We start from the raw sequence: 19,668 nt of genomic DNA, 5'->3' as shown, positions 1-19,668 counted from the left end.
TCGTACAAACTTTATTTTCTCGTACAAACTTTATTGTCATCGTACAAACTTTATTTTCTCGTACAAACTTTGTCATTCTCGTAAAGAACTAATCCGAAAGGAATCTGGGAACGAGCGTAAGTATTTCAAGATGGCGGATGGTGAAGGTGACGAACGAGATGTGATCGAGCACTATTTTCACCTTGGATATACAAATGAAATCATTTTGGAGTTTCTCAAGCGCTTCCATCATATTAAAATAAGTTTGAGAACACTGAAAAGCAGGCTTCGCAGCTTTGGTTTAAGGAGGAAAGGCAATATCATCGACGAAGCCAGGATACGAGCTGTAATTATAAGAGAGTTATCTGGTCCGGGACGGTTGCAAGGGTATCGCTCAATGTGGCACACTTTACGAAGCAAGTCATGTCTGGACCCTAGGGCATCAACTCCATGCCCCCCCCCCCCCCCACCTTCCTACTCCTATCAATGTACATTGATTGGAGTAGGAAGGTGGGGGTGGGGGGCATGGAGTTGATGCCCTAGGGTCCAGACATGACTTGTTTTTAAGGTATACATTTTTTCCTGAGGGTGAATCTCATACATACTATTGGTTGGAAACTTGGTTGCCCACACAACCCCCCTTCATACAGTACATACTGGTGCATGAATCACAGTCCTTCTCTTAATACAATGAAGTGACTTACTATCGAAAAACAAGTTGCACTCAAAAACCAGAAACACTCACTGTCAAGAACAAAATGTATTCCTTAACAACAACAACAACAATATTTATTAACTCACACTTAGACCAATTACAAAGGATTGTTATATATACATTGCAAGTTAATTAAAGAAAATAATTAGCTACCTACCATCCACGTGCCAGCAAAAATTTGGCCATAAGAAAAGTACTGCCTCCTGGTCAACCGTCTTCGTCTTCTTTGCATAGAAGCAGACGGATCTATCTCAGGAACAAGGCGTGCAGCTACAACTCTCGGCACGTGCAGATTGCACTTTATCCGTATAGTGTGCCACATTGAGCGATACCCTTGCAACCGTCCCGGACCAGATAATTCTCTTATAATTACAGCTCGTATCCTGGCTTCGTCGATCATGATATTGCCTTTCCTCCTTAAACCAAAGCTGCGAAGCCTCCTTTTCAGTGTTCTCAAACTTATTTTAATATGATGGAAGCGCTTGAGAAACTCCAAAATGATTTCATTTGTATATCCAAGGTGAAAATAGTGCTCGATCACATCTCGTTCGTCACCTTCACCATCCGCCATCTTGAAATACTCACGCTCGTTCCCAGATTCCTTTCGGATTAGTTCTTTGCGAGAATGACAAAGTTTGTACAATAAAGTTTGTACGAGAAAATAAAGTTTGTACGATGACAATAAAGTTTGTACGGTTATAATAAAGTTTGTACGATTAGAATAAAGTTTGTGCGAGGAAAATAAAGTTTGTAGGAGGAAAATAAAGTTTGTACGACGAAAATAAAGTTTGTAGGAGGAAAATAAAGTTTGTAGAAGGAAAATAAAGTTTGTACGAAGAAAATAAAGTTTGTAGGGGGAAAATAAAGTTTGTACGTGGAAAATAAAGTTTGTAGGGGGGAAATAAAGTTTGTAGGAGGAAAATAAAGTTTGTACGAGGAAAATAAAGTTTGTAGGGGGAAAATAAAGTTTGTAGGAGGAAAATAAAGTTTGTACAGGTAGTGGCCCTTACGGGCCACCGTATAATTTGCACGTGGACAAAAGAATTATAAATGTGACCGCCATTTATGAATAAGGTCTATTGCATTACGTACATCTCGGTTTCTAATAATCAGCATTTCTTATTTATAACTATTCCATATAACTTCCACAACATGCAAGTCATCAGGTGAACAAAGTCTGAAAGATTTTGAAGGTAGTTGCCCTCGTATACCATGTAAATTTAAGAACCCTTAAATAAGTTTTCAGCCTCAGTTCCACTGAATTAGACATTCTTATATACATATAAAAAAGAGTGTAACCAGTATGGTTGGAGATTATTCCGTTTTTCGGCATTAAAATTTCTACTCGAGACGATCATGCATAAGACGATTTTCAATGCGCTTATTGCATAGAGATGTAGAGTTTGACTTAAGAGGTAAGAAAGAGGACAGGTAATTTGCAAATGTAAATATCTCAATAATCTCTTATTTACATTATACCCTTTGCTTGACAAGAAATTACGAAAGGCCAGTTTTTTGCAACGAGGATAACAGCGAAAAAAAGCACTACTTTGTTGCGACTTTTCTAGAGTGAAAACTTGTTCAGAAATCAAAAATTCTACGTTAACAGCACACACCAAGGTTACTTCTTCTACTTTTTCCTCCGGCCGCGCTTTATATCAGCCATTTGATGAGAACCAGTCTCGTGCCTCTCAAGTTGCCTCCTTCATGGCCAAAAAGAATTCTGGGTAATTCTGCCATTCCGTGACAAGGCAAGCCCCCCGATTCTCATTTCATTGATTTTTTATGAGTGTCGGGTCACCCAGTCCTACCAGCAAAATACAGCACTGATTGAAGTTTTAAGCTTTCAAAACTTGCCCAAATTGTATCGGTAGGTGCTGGATTTCGTCCACAGAAAGGCCAGAGAGACAACTTCACTCGTAAACCGCCATGTTTACAACAGAGCATTTAGGGCGACCCACTCTCCGTAAAATCATCTCTCACCTCTGTCTCGAGAAGACCAGACACGCGCGCTTCTTACCTTACGAGTTCATGGCTGTACAATCTGTTGAACTGAAATGTCAATTCCTGGTAACTTAACCAGCATCTTCTTTTTTTTTTGGGGGGGGGGGGGGGGGGGGGGAGAAAAGGAAAGGGGGGAGGGTACGCTTCCTATCGGGGAGCCAGAACATTTACGCATGCGCGGACGGAATGTTTGAGCAAGAGAGAAAAACGCAGTACCTCCAGACACCGGCGCTGGAGCGTCGTACCAAACGAGTCATCCCGGGATTTTGGCCCGCGCGATCGCTTTTGGACGCAGTTGGCCCTTCACTGTTTTCTGCTACCGACCTTGCCTCCCGGTACGGCATTGAGGGAGAGATATGTCGGCCCCTAAACCATATGTGACAAATCCCACGCCTACTCACAGCTCCAAACCGCCCTTGTCAGTTTAAGGTAAGAATTCGATGCCATATATATTGAAGGGAAAAGTCATTTTCTTTCTCATATGGTAAGCACTGAAGTCGCAGATTACAAAGTGTGCGCACGCGCCCTGCTAAAAGCAACACACAAACATGCATGCATACATAAACTTTATTCCAGCTCGAATTTCAGAATAACTACAAGAGCTAATATCTTCAAGACATTAAATTTACAGCTAAAATACAAAGCATATACAGGTACATAACTAAATACACAATATTTAAAGATATATTAATTAAAAAGAAAAGCCGCTGTACAAAATGCGACCATCGATTCTCTTTTAAAGCCAGTAAACTCAGTGTTACGGATAAAATCAGGTAGCGCATTTCCCAACTTAGCCTATACGTTCGAAAAAGAACTAAGATCATAACTGGTTTTTTTAGCTTTATTGAGGGACAGAATGTAATTTCCGCGAAGATCATGCATAAGAAGATTTTCAATGCGCTTATTGCATAGAGATGTAGAGTTTGAGTTGAGTGGTAAGAAAGAGGACAGGTAATTTGCAAATATAAATATCTCAGTATTCTCTTATTTACATAATACTCTTTGCTTGACAAGAAATTACGAAAGGCCAGTTTTTTGCAACCAGTATAACAGCGAAAAAAAGCACTACTTTGTTGCGACTTTTCTAGAGTGAAAACTTGTTCAGAAATCAAAAGTCTACGTTAACAGCACACACCAAGGTTACTTCTTAGTAGCTGGCTAGAGATCTTCTCACTACTTTTTCCTCCGGCCGCGCTTTATATCAGCCATTTGATGAGGGCCAGTCTCGTGCCTCTCAAGTTGCCTCCTTCATGGCCAAAAGGATTTCTGGGTAATTCTGCCATTCCGTGACAAGGGAAGCCCCCGATTCTCATTTCATTGATTGTTTATAAGAAAAGCCGCTCTACAAAATGCGACCCTCGATTCTCTTTTAAAAGCAGTAAACTCAGTGGTACGCTAAAAAAAAGGTAGCGCATTTCGCGATTGATATTGCTTTGGGTGAGCTTAGTTTGTTGGGGTATTTTGGCCAAGCCCTGCAGATGGCTGGGTTGCTTGTTGAAAATCACCATGGTAACCTAGGAAATACCCAAATAAAGAAGACATTATCCCAGCAAAGATGAGGGCACACCCGCTCTCCTCAAGAAACTAAAAATAGGGAGGGGAGGGAAAGTTGATTTTCACTTTCTTGAATCAGTTGGTAAAATCAGCCCCCCGCCTACCACGTGCACAAGGTCAAAGATCTGGAGAAATTCCCGAATGACAGGAATGCCCAAACTGCAACATGGCAAATAACTAATTAAGCATGTCACTCTCAGCATAAATCCATTTATTTCCTCTGAGCAATAATTTTATTTAGTATAAATACACAGGTGATTATACAAAATCGCGCGCTCTCATTGGCTCGCTATCTCGGATTATCAGCCGATAATCACTTCGACGGACAAAATGACTGCCAGTAGTCGTTTTGCAACTGTAAGTGAAGATGATTTCCGCGCTGAAAAGTTTGTTTTTTTTTTCTCTTTTTTGAAATAATCATCTGTGTATTTATACTAAAACAATTATTCGCCTCAGGCTCAGTGATTATCGGTGAATATTCACCGATAATCACTTCGCCTTCGGCGAATAATTGTTAATTATTTATTTTTACTTTTATGGAGCCTGTACTGACAAAACACGGCTCGCTGGTGGGGTCGAAGTGAGATACCTTTTGCAACAGTTCAGAAACGCTATTGCAGCCAATGTAACAGATAGATCATGGCTTAAATTAAACTGATGCAAACTCGATGCAAGTTTGTTTCTGCATTAAAAGACAAGTGCCTTCAGCCAGGCACTTATTTCATGGAGGACACTGAAAACAGTCAATGTTTTGATGATAACCGTGAAACACTCGAAAAAAATAAAAGCATCACACATCCTTCTGTAACAATAAATTCAGGGGAAAATAGAAGATTGTCACTCATTCATGGAAGATGGTATATGCTTGGTTGCTGACCAGCGGTTTCCGTTAAAACCATGGTTTGCTGGGGGTGCGCAGTCTCGCGCGGGCTCAGAAAACCTAGTTGTGGTCATTGTTATTTAAGGTTTTTCTATATGCTTTGGAAGTTAAACTGGCCGCCATCTTGAAAATGCAATAGCCAGGGTAATCTGAGAAGTGGGCTACTTTCAGGATAAATAATCACGACAGCAAAATTAAGAGCTGCAATAAATACAATCTAATTCAAATCCTTCTAGTTACCAACCCGTTAGCAATTTTTTTGCCTTAAAACTTAGACGGTAACATATTTTAAGTTTCTTCTTCGTCTTTTTTCATCTTTTCTACATATTGGAAATAGTTCCTGAAACAGCGCAAGCTCGAACCGAGGAAAGCACGTCCACGTGACCAACTGTTACGCGTGTACTTTTTGCGAAGAGGGTCGAGGATATTACGAGCGACTATTTGAGGAGTAGAACGAGATGATTATGTTTCAGCAACCGCCACCGCGCACCGGTGGCTCAGTTTGTTGAGCATCGGGCTGCCATGCGGGAGGTTGTGAGTTCGACTCCGGCCGGACCAACACTCAGGATCTTAAAATAACTGAGGAGAATGTGCTGCCTTTGTAATTACATCTGCGAGTGGTTAGACTTTCAAGTCTTCTCGGATAAGGACTGTAAACCGGAGGTCCCGTCTCATAACCTTTGTTGGAAATTAAATAGTATGGGACGTTAAAGAACCCACTCACTGTTCGATAAAAGTAGGGCCTAGGGGACGTAGTCCCCGGTGTTGTGGTCTGACCTTATCTAGACGGGGGCATCTTTCACTTCCATAAAATCAATTGTAAACTGCGTAACAAGCAGTCTGGCTAAAGTCACCCACAAAGTATTGTAAATTAGTCCTGAAAAGCCTCGTGGGGGAGAGACTAATAGCCTAACGATTGTATTTTGTATTCGAGATAATCAGAGAAACTCTGTTCGATAATGATCAATTACAAAAATCGTGGAAAAGGCCCGTGTACAGTTCCTTATTCTTTTAGCGCGCAAAGGGATCATTCAAGTAGAGCGAAGAATCAACAAATTTGGAGCGAAATCAACCTTATTTCCAGGCCCTTTCCTCCGCGCACAGGTGGCTCAGTTGGTTGAGCACCGGGCTGTCACGCGGGAGGTCGTGAGTTCAACTCCGGCCGGACCAACACTCAGGGTCTTTAAATAACTGAGGAGAAAGTGCTGCCTTTGTAATTACATCTGCAAATGGTTAGACTCTCTAGTCTTCTCGGATAAGGACGATAAGCCGGAGGTCCCGTTTCACAACCCTTCAATGTTCATAATCCTGTGGGACGTAAAAGAACCCGCACACTTGTCGCAAAGAATAGGGCATGTAGTTCCCGGTGTTGTGGTCTGTCTTCTGTGATGTATCATGGTTGGGAGGGTAAATGCTCGGAGATATTAGCTACACCAAGCTACTCTAAAAATCCGAGGGTAAATAATGATATGATATGATATATGTGAGAGAATGGGTGATGGGAATTGTCCCTAAAGGCTGACCGAACCCTAATGGTGACAAACGGTTAAAAAACAAACGTTTGGTTTTGGTCGCAGTTTTTGTTGTAGCCTTGTGTAGATATCCTTTTACCTTTTCGATGAATATTATGTCAAAGGAGAATATATTCAAAACAAATTTATTTTCCCACCGTGTTTTTGCTTTTATTAATGGCTCAAAAAGTGATATTAAAATGCTTCCTGTTTCCAGCTTTTTTCACTGCTCTAACATAACGAATTCTAGAGTTCTAGATTATAAATCTGGTTTTACGAAGAACCCCTTCCCTCTCCCAGAGAATAGTCACAAACATACGACGGCTGGTCAGAGTGATTGCGCTTGCGGAAAAAACCTGTTTTGTCCCGGTTTTGTCGCTTTTGTTCGGTCGTTTTGGGATCGAGGGATTTGAAAGCGCGCTTAATTCCTGGCTGGAAATAAATTTGATCAGCTGGCTGGGAAACCAACCAATTTTATCTAGCTGGCTGGGAAATTTCTTGTGTGTCTTGCTGGGAAAAAGGAACAGATAATGTTTTCCCAGCAACACTGAAAAACACCTGAAAATGCCTTAATAACATTTATTTTCATTAACTGGGGTATAATAATACATTTTAAAACAAATTGGTGTGCTCCTGGCCATCTTGGAAAATGGTGACCATGATTGACTTGATCCCACTTTTATCTCCGTTGTTAACGCCTTTATAGACTTCCAAAGCGAGTCCTTTGCTGGGCATCAGGCGGTTACTGAAGCCAACAGTCTTCATAAAGCCTCCGTCATGCGCAGTGTAGCACGATCCCCAGCCCTCGTTCAGCTTAAGAGTAATAATAAACCGACCGGGATAAAAAGAATTACTGGGTTTAGGGGTTACACCGAAAAATCGCCGAGCCGATAAGGTCGCACCAGAGACCCCTTGAACTCCAAAACACGGAGCTTGTGACACGTACAATTTCTTGCCGACAGTCTGCAAGCCCACAAACTTGTCACCATCTGACACGCCATACCTAATAGTGCTGTCCGCGCTCTTTCCGATGCTGACGTCATTTGCGACCACAATCTCGACAGTCAGCGGTGTAGAGTCTTCAACTGCACCAGAAGAAATCAATGGCACTTTGAGAAGAGCTGCTTGTTTCACTGAGATTGGGTTCAATGTCAGTTGTGTGGAAGTTGATGTATGAGCTTTGCTGATATACGAGGCATGCCTCTTCAACCAATCAGGTGTCATGGTCTGATGATAAATCACGCCTCCCTGTAAAGAAGGCAAAGAAGGTTAAGCAAGTGGTTTTACGTTGGAACGCAGAATTTAATTGTCTTCGAGCTACGTGTTGTAATTGGCGGACAAAATCTGGTGCGAATAAAGTAGAAATTAAACCCATCACAATTGTACGTTTCTTTCATGCATTTCTTGAGCTGCTTGCCGTAGTTCAATTGAGTTTTTTTTTAAATTATCTTTGGAATACATATGAAAGTCTCAAATTTAAACTGTGGAGATGAAAAGTATTTCAAAGCAACTTGAAACAACATCCACGCTTGTACAACACACTGTCCTACCAGTTATGAATTTAGGTACATGTAGCGAGTTCATTTTATATCGGGCAAGAGTTGAAAGTAATTATGTAAATACGAACTCTTGGCCGAGGTCTGAATCTTTTCGTTCACCATTTCTTTGGGTTTCTAGGATATTCAAACTATGTCGAATTTACTAAACCATTTACTTTTATGACCATTAACTTCCTTTTTGGTGAATGATTATATCTGAATATTCAGTTGAAATTTACGAGTCTTATATAGGTCAGTGGTTTGGCATGCGAACTGAGTAATCGGCAGAAAGTCGCAGGTTCGACTCCTGTAAAGCAGTACTCGGATTTTTCCGAGTGCACCCCAGACACCATTAAAAAAGAAAAAGGATTTTCAATTCTTGCATTTTATCAAAAATATTTACCAATACGCTTGTGCGGTAGACGGCGGTGCAAATCAGAATGGCAATGATAAAGAAATGCCTCATGATGACAGTGTAAAATGTACTCTGAAAAAGAAAACACATCAATTAGCTCGTTCAATCGATGATTACTTTATTACCTACGAATAATAAACCCCCAAAAAAGTAAAATTTACGGGAGTTTGGGGGGTCACGGTAATTGTGACTGAGCCGATTCGACGTACATTTACTGGAAAAGTTCTAAATTCACAACTTGTAAATTATATTTTAGATGTTGTTTCATAAATAAATTTACATGATATATGCATCTTTTGTTGGTTCTGTAAATTCATTGGAAATTGGAATTTACATGATCCTTTGGAAAAGTTACATTTGAACAAAACATGTAAAAAGCATGGAAATATTTTTAAAAATTTACAGTATTTCTGTTTGTACATATCATGTAAATTGCATGAAGCTCAAACTGTAAGTACTTCAAAGGAATGCTAATGCGGCCCACTAGGATTCCTAACATACCTTTAATTGAGAAGCGCAAGTTTTGACGGCATGTACTAACCCAAAAACTAAAACTCTAACCCTTAACCCTAAACCCTAACCCTAAAACTAGGAAGACCGGAACACTCCGGAACACTCCGGAACACTCCGGAACACCGGAACACCCCGGAACACCGGAACACCGGAACACCCTGGAAGTAGCCCAAAACCCTCAACTTGGCTAACCCTAGGCCTAGATAGGCCTTAAGTTGGTTTTTAGGCCTAGGGTTAGCACACCGGAACACTCGGGAACACCCTGGAAGTTAGGGTTAGCCCTCAATTTGGCTAACCTTAGCCAGCTTATAATAACTATTCAGGCTATTACTGAAAGATCTGTTTCCTAAGTCTTGAATGCATTTTCGGCCAGGTCTGTTTAGCCCCCCAGGGATTTTGCATATCAGAGAAATAATTACTTTTTTAAAGAGCATTTGGTTTGCAGTTTTCATTAGAAAGCAACATTTTGGTTAGTTAAACAACATACATACGTCCTTTATGGACTTTCAAAGAGGGCGTTTCAAAGACAATAATCCTATACTGAGGCAAAATAAAATTGGATTATACATCTTTTAAGCCGGAAGTTCTCGTTTAAGACTGTGCTTAAAGGCTGATACTGAATTCAGAGAGCTGTCTAAAACCACACTTCATGAAATAGTGGTTACAGAGCTTAGCGTTGTGTAACCACTCCCATTCAAAGTTCAGTTTAATAAAAGAGTAGGAGTGTTTTATCGATTACAAGCCGGGTAATTTTAGACCGGATAAAAACTCACGACCTGCGAATTCATTGAACGGCTTCAAAGACATTCTACAAAAAGCGCGTCCCTCTGGAGTCCATTCTGAGGGGACAATATTAGCATATAAGAAAAAAAAACTATGCCATGCCATGCCATTAGTAAGCTTCTTTAATAAAGTGGTGTTTTATCGGTAACCTGATAAGCTTATTTGCTCATGAATTATTAATGACAAGCTGAGCGATTCAGCTGAAAGATATATCTCAATCGAGCTATTTAAAAGTGTCTTCATAATGTAGAATGAACCTTTTTCACTGCTACGCTTACAGTGCGACGCGCCTTACCATGGCCACCTATTAAACAAAGTTTTTTACAAATTGTCCGCCAATCAGGATGTGTGAATTTGATTGACAATCACGCCTCCTTGCAAAGTTCGCACAGTTGTAAGTTGAACATCGTTGCATGGGTTGTTGAGTTGACGTGTTTACACGTAATTGTCAAATGTTTTTTGGGTGGCCACGGTAAGGCGAGTTGCACTGTAAATGATGTTTGCAGTTAAATATGCATAAACGAAACGTAGAAGTTATCTTCGCACTTATCCGGACAATTTAAGATATTAGGAAGTTTAAGCAAAGACGACGGCCACGGCAACGAAAACGTCATTCCAAAATATAACTTAGCGCTATCGCAAGTATTTCGCGATTATTCCGTCTTGTTCACCTTGTACAATGCAGGCGCACTATCCTGTAACTGGGTGGGTACGAACGGTGTTGAATTCAAAACAGAAAATGAATGTTTCATTGTTATATGCTCACGTTGCCTTCAAATCCTAAAATATGGTGATTTCACGTTGTTTTTTCGTGGAGTACGGCAGAGAAATGCAAGGAAATTCGTGCTGCACGAGCAGCACGAGTATTTTTCCTTATTTAACCAATATTAGTATAAATACACAGGTGATTATACAAAACCGCGCGCTCTCATTGGCTCGCTATCTCGGATTATCAGCCGATAATCACCTCGACGGACAAAATGGCCGCCAGTAGTCGTTTTGCCACTGAAAGTGAAGATGATTTTGCGTTGAAATGCGTTTTTTTCTCTTTTTTCGAAATAATCACCTGTGTATTTATACTAAAACAATTATTCGCCTCAGGCTCAGTGATTATCGGTGAATATTCACCTCACTTCGCCTTCGGCGAATAATTGTTAAATATTCTTGCTCAGTGGCGTTCCCGTAGCATGTCGTCTTTGATTAAACTCCCCATTCTCTGAAAGATTCATTTGGCTTTAACGGGTTTCGAACCCATGGCCTCTGCGGTGTCCGTGCAATGCTCTACTCACTGAGCTATGAAACTACACAGTTGTGAGCATGTTAATTTGTTGGGCTCCCGTCAAAGGAGTGTTTTATCGGGTTTTAAACCATGAGGCGAAGCCGAGTGGTTTTAGACCCGATGAAAGACGACCTGCGAGTTTATTGAACGGCTTCACAAACATTCCACAAAAGGCGTGTTCGTCTGGAGTCCGAACAAAAGTTGTAAGAGATTGAAGTAAATTAGCAAAGAAGAAAAACAAGCTATGCCTTATTAATATGCTTTATATAAAGAGTTCTTATGAGAAGTCTTTTATCAGTCTTAAAAGCTCGTGCACGTGACGTTTTAAACTGATAGGGTGTTTCAATCGTGAATTATTAATAAGTTTTAAACAGACCGATCAAGGCTGAGCGATTCAGCCGAAAGATATATTTCGATCCCAATCGAGCTATTTAAAAGTGCCTTCATAATGTGGAATGAACATTTTTTGCTTCCACACTTAAGTGACATTTTGGAACTAAATATGCGTAAACGAAATGTAGAAGTGATCCTTGCACTTACTTAGCCTTTCAATAACATGCGGACTCTAAAATTCAAAGCTCAATCGATAAATGCGTTTTTCGCCTCCGTCAATCAAATGTTCGGCGGCTCCTCCCACCTTCCGACTATGTTGACTGAACTGGGCTCAACGTTGTGATTTGGTTACTGTGCGCTCGGCAGTAGTCGGAAGCTTGGAGGAGCCGCCGAACATTTGATTAACGCCGTTTTTAGGCTCGGACGAACCGAGCCTAAAAACGGCTGCGAAGGAGGCTACCAAACGCCATGCGTAAGTTACATTTAAAACCCCCCCTCTGTATAGAAACTCTTAAGGCCACGCAGTGTGTAAGAAGTCAAAGTCCTATTGTGGGTTTTACTTTACTTAATCACTATACATATAACTGAGTTAACATTGCAGAAATATTGTTATACAGTGATCATGCATGACACGAATTTCAAGGAAGTGTTGTATAAAACCGAAAACGAAAGCAATTATTCCGAGAAATTGAAAAACCAATACCGTTTATTTTGGGTTGACGTATCTTCCCATCTCCCAAAAATGATGCCAACGCATGTCATGCCAAAAATGTGAAACAATCCGATTTTGTGTAACTGTCACAGAGGACTGAAAATCAGGAAAAAAAACCGAATCATTGTCTGCTTTTATACTAGAGACGTCTGAACGAACTTGGGCAAGACCAGGTCAGTAACATGACCTTGGATGGATCTATTCTAACTAACGAACGACTTAGATAATAAGAGATTCGAAAACTGGAAGAGATGAAATAAGATAAAAGGCCAAAAAGTAGACAGATTGCACTTCATCAGATCTTCAACAAACATGAATTTCGTAGGAAACAATAAACAACTGCGTTATACATTAATAATTCTTACAAATAAATAACTAGAAGTCTTTTCTTAAAAGTATACGTATAGGCAAGGGGGCGGGGGGAAGCTGGCAGAAACAACGTCGGAATAAGGAGAATTGTAAAACTTATGACTTGATAAAAAGCGCGCAGAATTGTTTAGTATTAGTTCTGCAGTAAAGTAATTGGAAGGTCTTACAATTTCTTGTATAATAGGAAAGTATTTGAATTTTTCGGTAAAACAATTTTGTTTGCTAACAGTGAACGGGAAGGGTCGAGATTTGATAGGAGTACATAAATTTGCCCAATTGCAAGGTGTTTAGGTTTATGTTGAATATGCACTCAGATGCATTGAGGAAACTTGTTTGGAGCCTAAATTAAACCTCGAGAAAAAATAGGGTCAGGTTAGGATTAGTTTTGGTTATTATACATCCGTATCAATTCTGACTTATCAGTATAAAAAAGTAAATAATGAAAAGAACTGTGTTAAGTTCATCATGTTCGTCGCTGAAGTGTAGCGATGAAGACACAGGATGGATAGTACAGGTCTTTATTCCCAAATAATTACTGGGTTCCCGTATGGCAATCTCAGTCGGAAAATGGGTAGATTTCCGTTTTCTCTTTTTTATTTTTTTTTTCCGTGTCGGTAAAAGTCTTGCCTGTCACTCCCCTGGTAAGCGGTGTCTTTGCGTATAGAGCCTTCTGAGCGTATTATCTTAGGATCGAGAGGGTAGTGGAACTTGCGTAGATTTCTCTGGTGGACACAGTACAATCATTAACCTATTGTAGCCTGCAATGGCGTCGAAAGTCATGTAACGCGAATGGCGTTTTACTGGATCCTTAAACAAAATATACCCTTATGGAGCTCAATAATGGAAAGTCAGTTGGATAAACTACGCAGGCGGTGAAAACCAACACCTGGAATCTCAAAAGCGACGAGTAATGGACTTCGACAACAATCTGTCGCCCGTGAGCTGCATTTCTAAAATAATATTTACCAAGTGTGCTGTTATGTAGAACACTGAAACCAAATGGAAAATTCTCTGGTAACTTATGGGTTCAACAAAGACAGAAAACGAATCGAACACCTTAAGTGGATCTGTGATCAACTCTGCACAGTCTTCAGGTAACTTGAAAAAAATTGGAAATGTGACAGCCAAGAATTATTTGAAAGAAAGCTTGTCGTCTATTTTGTGCTTCATTATTCAAGGAAAAGGTTCTTCATGGAAACGGTTTGATCCTGAAATTTTAGTTTGTTGTAATATTGCGCATATTTGACACGACTGAGTTTTTTTCTCTTTACGCACGCAATAGTAGCAAATATGTTTTTTTTTTTTCAAAAAATTGTTCGCTGGAAAAGGTGGCCTTTATGAATTCATCATGTTTTATGATATGTGTGCTGGATAGTTTTTATGGCAATAGTAAAGCATTTTGTTGTTATTCAAGGAAAATGTTCTTCAGGAAAGTCTTTGAACTTGAAGTACATGGTAATTTGACACGATTGAGTTTCTTGTCTTCACGCACGCAATGAAATAGGAAGAGGTTTTCGCCTCTAAAAATTCAAAAAATTGTTCCCTGGAAAAGGTGGCTTTTACGAATTCATCATGTTTTGTAATATGCGAGCTTAACTGGATAGTTTTTATGGCAATAGTAAAGCATTTTCGTGTCAAAATGAGGTTAGCGTTTTGGTGTTGTGCTAACTAAATTAAATATAAATATACATTCTGCCTCGTGAGTTTGTTATTCTCGTTAACCAGCAATGGAAAGTCATTGCAACGCGAATGGCGTTTTAGTGCATCTTATGTTGTTTGTTTCAATAAAATGTTTCGCTGGAAAAGGATTCTGTGATATTTTCTGCCTTTGTGAATTATAATATCATGTTGTGTATTGAATTTTCGAGCTTAAGGTTGAAACGTGATACGGGAGGATATTTTTAGTATAACTCTGTAACCAGGAAAGGTTTCATGAAAATAAACAGGTCTCTTGGAAGCGTGCTTGAGTTTCAACAAAATGAGCCCCAAAATCGGCGAAAAATTGTGACGCCGGTGAATAATAAAGTAGCTGCTATTTCCAAAATGATGGAATTACCTGGTGATAAATAACCTCGTCTTGGAGAGTAAATTTTTGACTTTGCAGAAACAATGGTGGGCGGTTGTGATCTTTGTTTTGAATTCGCTCATTTATTGTCAAACTTTATAACACTTGACAGAAAAAGAAACTGACGAAAACCCGGTATCTTGCCATCATTTGACACAGATGCTTCACTGTTTGGCAAGTAAACAAGCCGCGGTAACTTAATCACGGCGCCCGCTGAATTTCGATTTGCGATTTATTTGTGCAGCCAAAACGTACAATAACAAAATTGAACGTAGCAAAAATCTCCCAAAATGTTTGTCGCTGATCGTAACTGTTTATATTCTATATTCACGGTTCAAAATTAATGTTGTTTTCATGTTGTAAATATGTTATTCTCGAGCGACCGTCCTGGAAACTTCCTTCTGCTCTTTCTAAAAACTGTGTATCAATATTTATTTACTTTTGCATCAATATTTGTTTTTGCATAAAGCAAGCTAACAAAATCTGTACCTTGCTGAATTTGCACTTGTTAACGTTAATAGTATTTCCGGTCCAATGCTTCTGTTTTACGAAGGGGTATATGTCAGGTGCTCAGAGGGCACGCGTAAACTTGTGGTGAAAAGAAGTTTATCAACATGTCAGCCCAGAAGCAAATGTTTCTCACCTCCCATTTATTTTCTTCAATCATTCTGGGTTCAGTACTTTGCTAGTAACCACATGTCTTCTCAGGCTATTTACCTAAGGCTTCTACCATAGCACTTAACTACACTGTGATAGACAATACCAAAACAATATCGTGCACTGTTAGAGCTACATATTACGCAAGGACAGATCTGTTTCGTCGTACGAACGTGTGAGGACCTGTGAGCCAAAGGGCCTCTGCTGGTATGACTTCTGGGTGACCCCTTACATGGTCTTAATGACCCCCCAACTTGAAAAAATTGTCTGGAACGGTTCACGCACCACAGGCAACCCAGTGTACCCTCACGGAGGGTCTAGTTTTGCAATGTTGAGACTGAATGGCTAAATGTATGAATACTGAAACTGATAACCGATAAGAAAGATGCCTCGAAGTTGCGGCAGCACTGAAAGGACTTTAGTTTTATGATATACGTGGACAGGTATCGCCATGGCTATGACCTGCTTTACATCGGAGGCCATCTTGAAAGTCGCCTATAGATAGTCACTATGAACAATGCACCTACGTTCTAGTGTACCTCAAGGATGCTCCTTGAAACAATTCCCTTTGATTTACTCACTTCTCCTTTCCTAACCTATGACACACTTGCCTGGGGTAGTAGATATTTCATCACACTTCATTCCTTTGGTCGTTAAATATTAAATATTTCAATCAAGTTACGGAAATTTACAAAGAGAATACCAGAAGTGCAGCAGATAAGTCAAAAATTTCGGTTATTAAACATTCCTATTCAAAATAACATACAATCATGTTTCCTGAAGAAATTTTAAGTGTTAAAAATGATCTTCGAAGTATAAATACTAAAATTTGAACAATTTTCCTATTCAATTAATTCTTCTCATGATTTATTTATTGCAACAAGGATCAAATTGATTTACCTATTCTAGGTTAGTTGCAGGTAGGCTCATTGTGCTTGACGTGTGGGTCTCTCTAAGTGCAACGGGGCTTTGCTTTGGCACGCTTTCCCTTTTGGGCCGTATAGTTATTTTTAAGGCGGCCAACACCTATTGTATGTTTTCGTTTTTCTTTTCATTGCTAAAATATGCTAACGATTCAAAGTTACTTTTGTGGCATGAATCTCAAGCCATTGCGGTGACAAATTCCAACACGTACACGGATCCATTAATTTAATGGGTGTCAGTGATGAAATCACTACGGTGTGTGAACAATCATGATATCGATTTCCAACATCAAACGGGTAAAAGAAAGGAAAACAAATCCTGTTTCGTATTTTCCATCAATTCTCGATAATAATTGGCCCTTTCATTCAACGAAGACTATAGCTTGCGAGCAGGCTCTCGGTGATTCGAGGTACATGAAGGCCCGGGGGGGGGAGGGGGGGGGGAGAGAGGGGGGCCCGGGCATGAAGGGCCTTTGTTGTCAGCTGCGGTTTCACAGTTAGTGGCCACGTCCTCCTAGTCTAATAACACAAAGATCGCTGTTTCACAAATATAGATTTTTAAAGACTAAAAACAGTGAGGATAAAATATGTTCCACCAAAAGAGCAGACAGAAAAGTATAAAATAGAAAACAAATTGAGCTTATCTGCTGAATACTCCGCCATTTATTTCCATAATAATAACATCTATTGTATTCTGACTCGTTTCTGAAAGTCGCTTATAGTAATGAAGTCGGAACGAAGATTCAAGTTTTTCATCAAATAGAGTCATGTGTTAAAACCGAATTTGTTTTTTCTATTCTTTTACAGGTGAGCGCGGAGCCAGGAGCCACTTCCTTTAATTGGATAAAGATTGGACTGAGAATTGTTTGTTGGAATTTTGTTCGTGACCACTAAACAAAAAGTGTGCAATAAACCATAATACTACCCTTTACTAAAAACCTACCTATCTCCTTTGCTCCGGGATTTTCAATGGGTGCTTTGTTTTTGAAGGAATCAACTACGCGGTATTAATAGCGCTTGTCGACTTCGTCCCAAGAGTCTTTAAATCATGATGTGGGCGAAACATTGTTTTACTTTGACAGATCACGTGTTTCCGCGTTAAGGGCTTTTGTACTGCTATACCCTCTGCATCATTCTCGACGAATTTAAAGTACGTTTTATCAACGATTTACTGTACATGTAAGTGTGTACGGTACATTTTTTCGACCGGGTTTTACACCCCATACCTCCTACAATCTTGGACAGAATAAAATGGCACAGCAAACCCTCATCCCCTCCAAAGCAAGGATGAAGCCGCACAAAAGCCAAAACGCGCCTTTGTTTAGCCGAAAGTCGGAGATCGTGAACACTGGTTTGATTATTTATAGTATCCTATAGTGGATTTTAATTTGCTTAATCACTAAGGCCACGTCATCCTAATCTAATAAAAAAAACGATCGCTCTTTCACAAATATAGACTTTTAAAGGCTAAAAACTGTAAGGATAATTTGTTTCACCAAAAGAGCACACAGCAAAGTATAAAATGGAAAACAAATTGAGCTTATCTGCTGAATACTCCGCCATTTATTTGCATAATAATAACATCTATTGTATTCTGACTTGTTCTGAAAGTCGATTATAGTAATGAAGTCGGAAAGAAGATTCAAGTTTTTCATCAAATAGAGGCATGTTTTAAAACCGAATTTGTTTTTTCTATTCTTTTACAGGTGCGCGCGGAGCCAGGAGCCACGTCCTTTAATTGGATAAACAAATTGGACTGAGAATTGTTTGTTGGAATTTTTTTCATGACCACTAAACAAAAAGTGTGCAATAAACCATAATACTACCCTTTACTAAAAACCTACCTATCTCCTTTGCTCCGGGATTTTCAATGGGTGCTTTGTTTTTGAAGGAATCAACTACGCGGTATTAAGAGCGCTTGCCGACTTCCTCCCAAGAGTCTTTAATCATGATGTGGGCGGAACATTTTTTTACTTTGACAGATCACTTTTTTCCGCGTTAAGGGCTTTTGTACTGCTATACCCTCTCCATCATTCTCGACGAATTTAAAGTACGTTTTATCAACGATTTACTGTACATGTAAGTGTGTACGGTACATTTTTTCGACCGGGTTTTTACACCCCATACCTCCTACAATCTTGGACAGAATAAAATGGAACAGCAAACCCTCATCCCCCACAAAGCAAGGATGAAACCGCGCAAAAGCCAAAACGCGCCTTTTTCCCATCCTTGATTTGGGGGGGAGGTGGATTTCAAACTTCCCATCTATTTTGTCCAAGATTGTATGGAAGGTGTCAACGTCACGAAATAGTGGTCACTCTTAATTAGATAGTCATCTTTTAACACATTTATCGCTTGAAAACACTGGTCTGTGACCCAGTCACACGCGTCACTGACGGAGGTCCAGACTTACTATACCCGGAGAGAACATTTTTGCACAACGTGTCCACGAGGCTAGATAAACGCGCTCTAGAACATGGCATTACTCTCAAATCATATAAAGAGTTCTGCGACAAAACAGGACCATTAATGTTATTTCTCAGGAGTCACAAGACTGTGGACCTTTTATACCTCGCTGAAATACCATGCAACAATTGAAAGACTGAAAGTTTTAGTTAGAATTTTTAAACTGTTTAGTGCACTTGAAGTTTGTCAAAATGACACGTTCCACGTTTCACTGACGGTTTACAAGAGGTTTATGTGTGACTTAAGATGCTTTGCAACGGTTTTTAATGGTTAATCGCGATTTACAGCCAATTGAAATAAAAGTCACAGTGATTCACTATCTCTTACTTCCACGACGAAATCGTGAAAGACCGATAAAAACTGTCGGTAATCTGTTGTAAATCGTGCTAATCCTTATGTTTGTCAACATAAATCGTGTTCGATTTCAGAAAATGAAACAAGAAACAATCTATCTAGATAAAATATCGCTAACAATGATCTGTAAAGGCACCCATACGCTTCTTAAAAATAGCACCAAGGTAACAGCCACTCCGTGGTTTGCTTAGAGGTCTAGAATGCAATTTCGGCGAGCAAGTACAGCGTACCTAATGTTTTTGGGCGGGTTCGAGTCTGGCTTGTAGACAAACTAACTTTTTTTTTTCTTACTGTAATTATTCCTTCAATTACCAGCCGATGCATTTTCTATATATGTTTTGTAGCGTTCTGCCTTTAAGCGTATTAAAATAATTACAATGTATGAATGAAGGGGTAGCTTCTAAAGAAACTGTGGTGCTGCGTCGGTGGGGAAGTAGTATACAAAAATTTGGTTTATCAACGGAGTTGATAATGTAAATTGGCCACCGTACAGAGATTCTACAAGCTGACGTTTCGAGCGTTAGCCCTTCGTCAGAGCGAATCGAGGGATTATGGGTTACGTGTAGTTTTTATAGTAGAGTAGGAGCTACGCTATTGGTGGTAACAAGGCAACGTGAA

At 39.8% G+C, this 19,668-nt stretch overlaps 2 protein-coding genes across 4 annotated transcripts in view; both read right to left on the bottom strand.

Moving 5' to 3' along the window:
- LOC138057745 (collagen triple helix repeat-containing protein 1-like) overlaps positions 1–1,250 on the bottom strand; it is a 4,682-nt gene extending 3,432 nt beyond the window's left edge. Inside the window, exon 1 of the mRNA XM_068903667.1 lies at positions 852–1,250. Within this exon, the coding sequence (XP_068759768.1) occupies positions 852–1,094 (243 nt within the window). The 5' untranslated portion in view covers positions 1,095–1,250. The remainder of the gene's footprint in view (positions 1–851) is intronic.
- Positions 1,251–6,788: 5,538 nt separating this feature from the next.
- On the bottom strand, positions 6,789–18,181 carry LOC138056478 (uncharacterized). 3 transcript variants are annotated; one of them, XM_068902281.1, is made up of 3 exons: positions 18,075–18,181; positions 8,585–8,668; positions 6,789–7,891 (listed from the first exon to the last, which is right to left on the bottom strand). In XM_068902281.1, exons 2-3 carry the CDS (start codon positions 8,645–8,647, stop codon positions 7,256–7,258), a joined length of 699 nt encoding a protein of 232 aa, XP_068758382.1. In that variant the 5' UTR covers positions 8,648–8,668; positions 18,075–18,181; the 3' UTR covers positions 6,789–7,255. The 3 variants fall into 3 exon arrangements, with proteins under 3 accessions (XP_068758382.1, XP_068758380.1, XP_068758381.1); XM_068902279.1 differs by lacking the exon at positions 18,075–18,181 and adding an exon at positions 17,174–17,323; XM_068902280.1 differs by lacking the exon at positions 18,075–18,181 and adding an exon at positions 16,208–16,340.
- Positions 18,182–19,668: the final 1,487 nt, after the last annotated feature.

The sequence above is a fragment of the Montipora capricornis genome, chromosome 7 (genome assembly GCF_036669925.1).
Source record: "Montipora capricornis isolate CH-2021 chromosome 7, ASM3666992v2, whole genome shotgun sequence".
NCBI classification, from domain to species: Eukaryota; Metazoa; Cnidaria; class Anthozoa; order Scleractinia; family Acroporidae; genus Montipora; species Montipora capricornis.
This window is presented reverse-complemented; position numbering and strand designations above follow the sequence as displayed.

Excerpts from the sequence above, each read along its gene's own strand:
- LOC138056478 (XM_068902281.1), bottom strand. The coding sequence starts at position 8,647 with ATGAGGCATTTCTTTATCATTGCCATTCTGATTTGCACCGCCGTCTAC. Across the intron at positions 7,892-8,584 it reads TCTACCGCACAAGCGTATTG|GGAGGCGTGATTTATCATCA; the intron begins GTAAATATTTTT and ends CCTTCTTTACAG.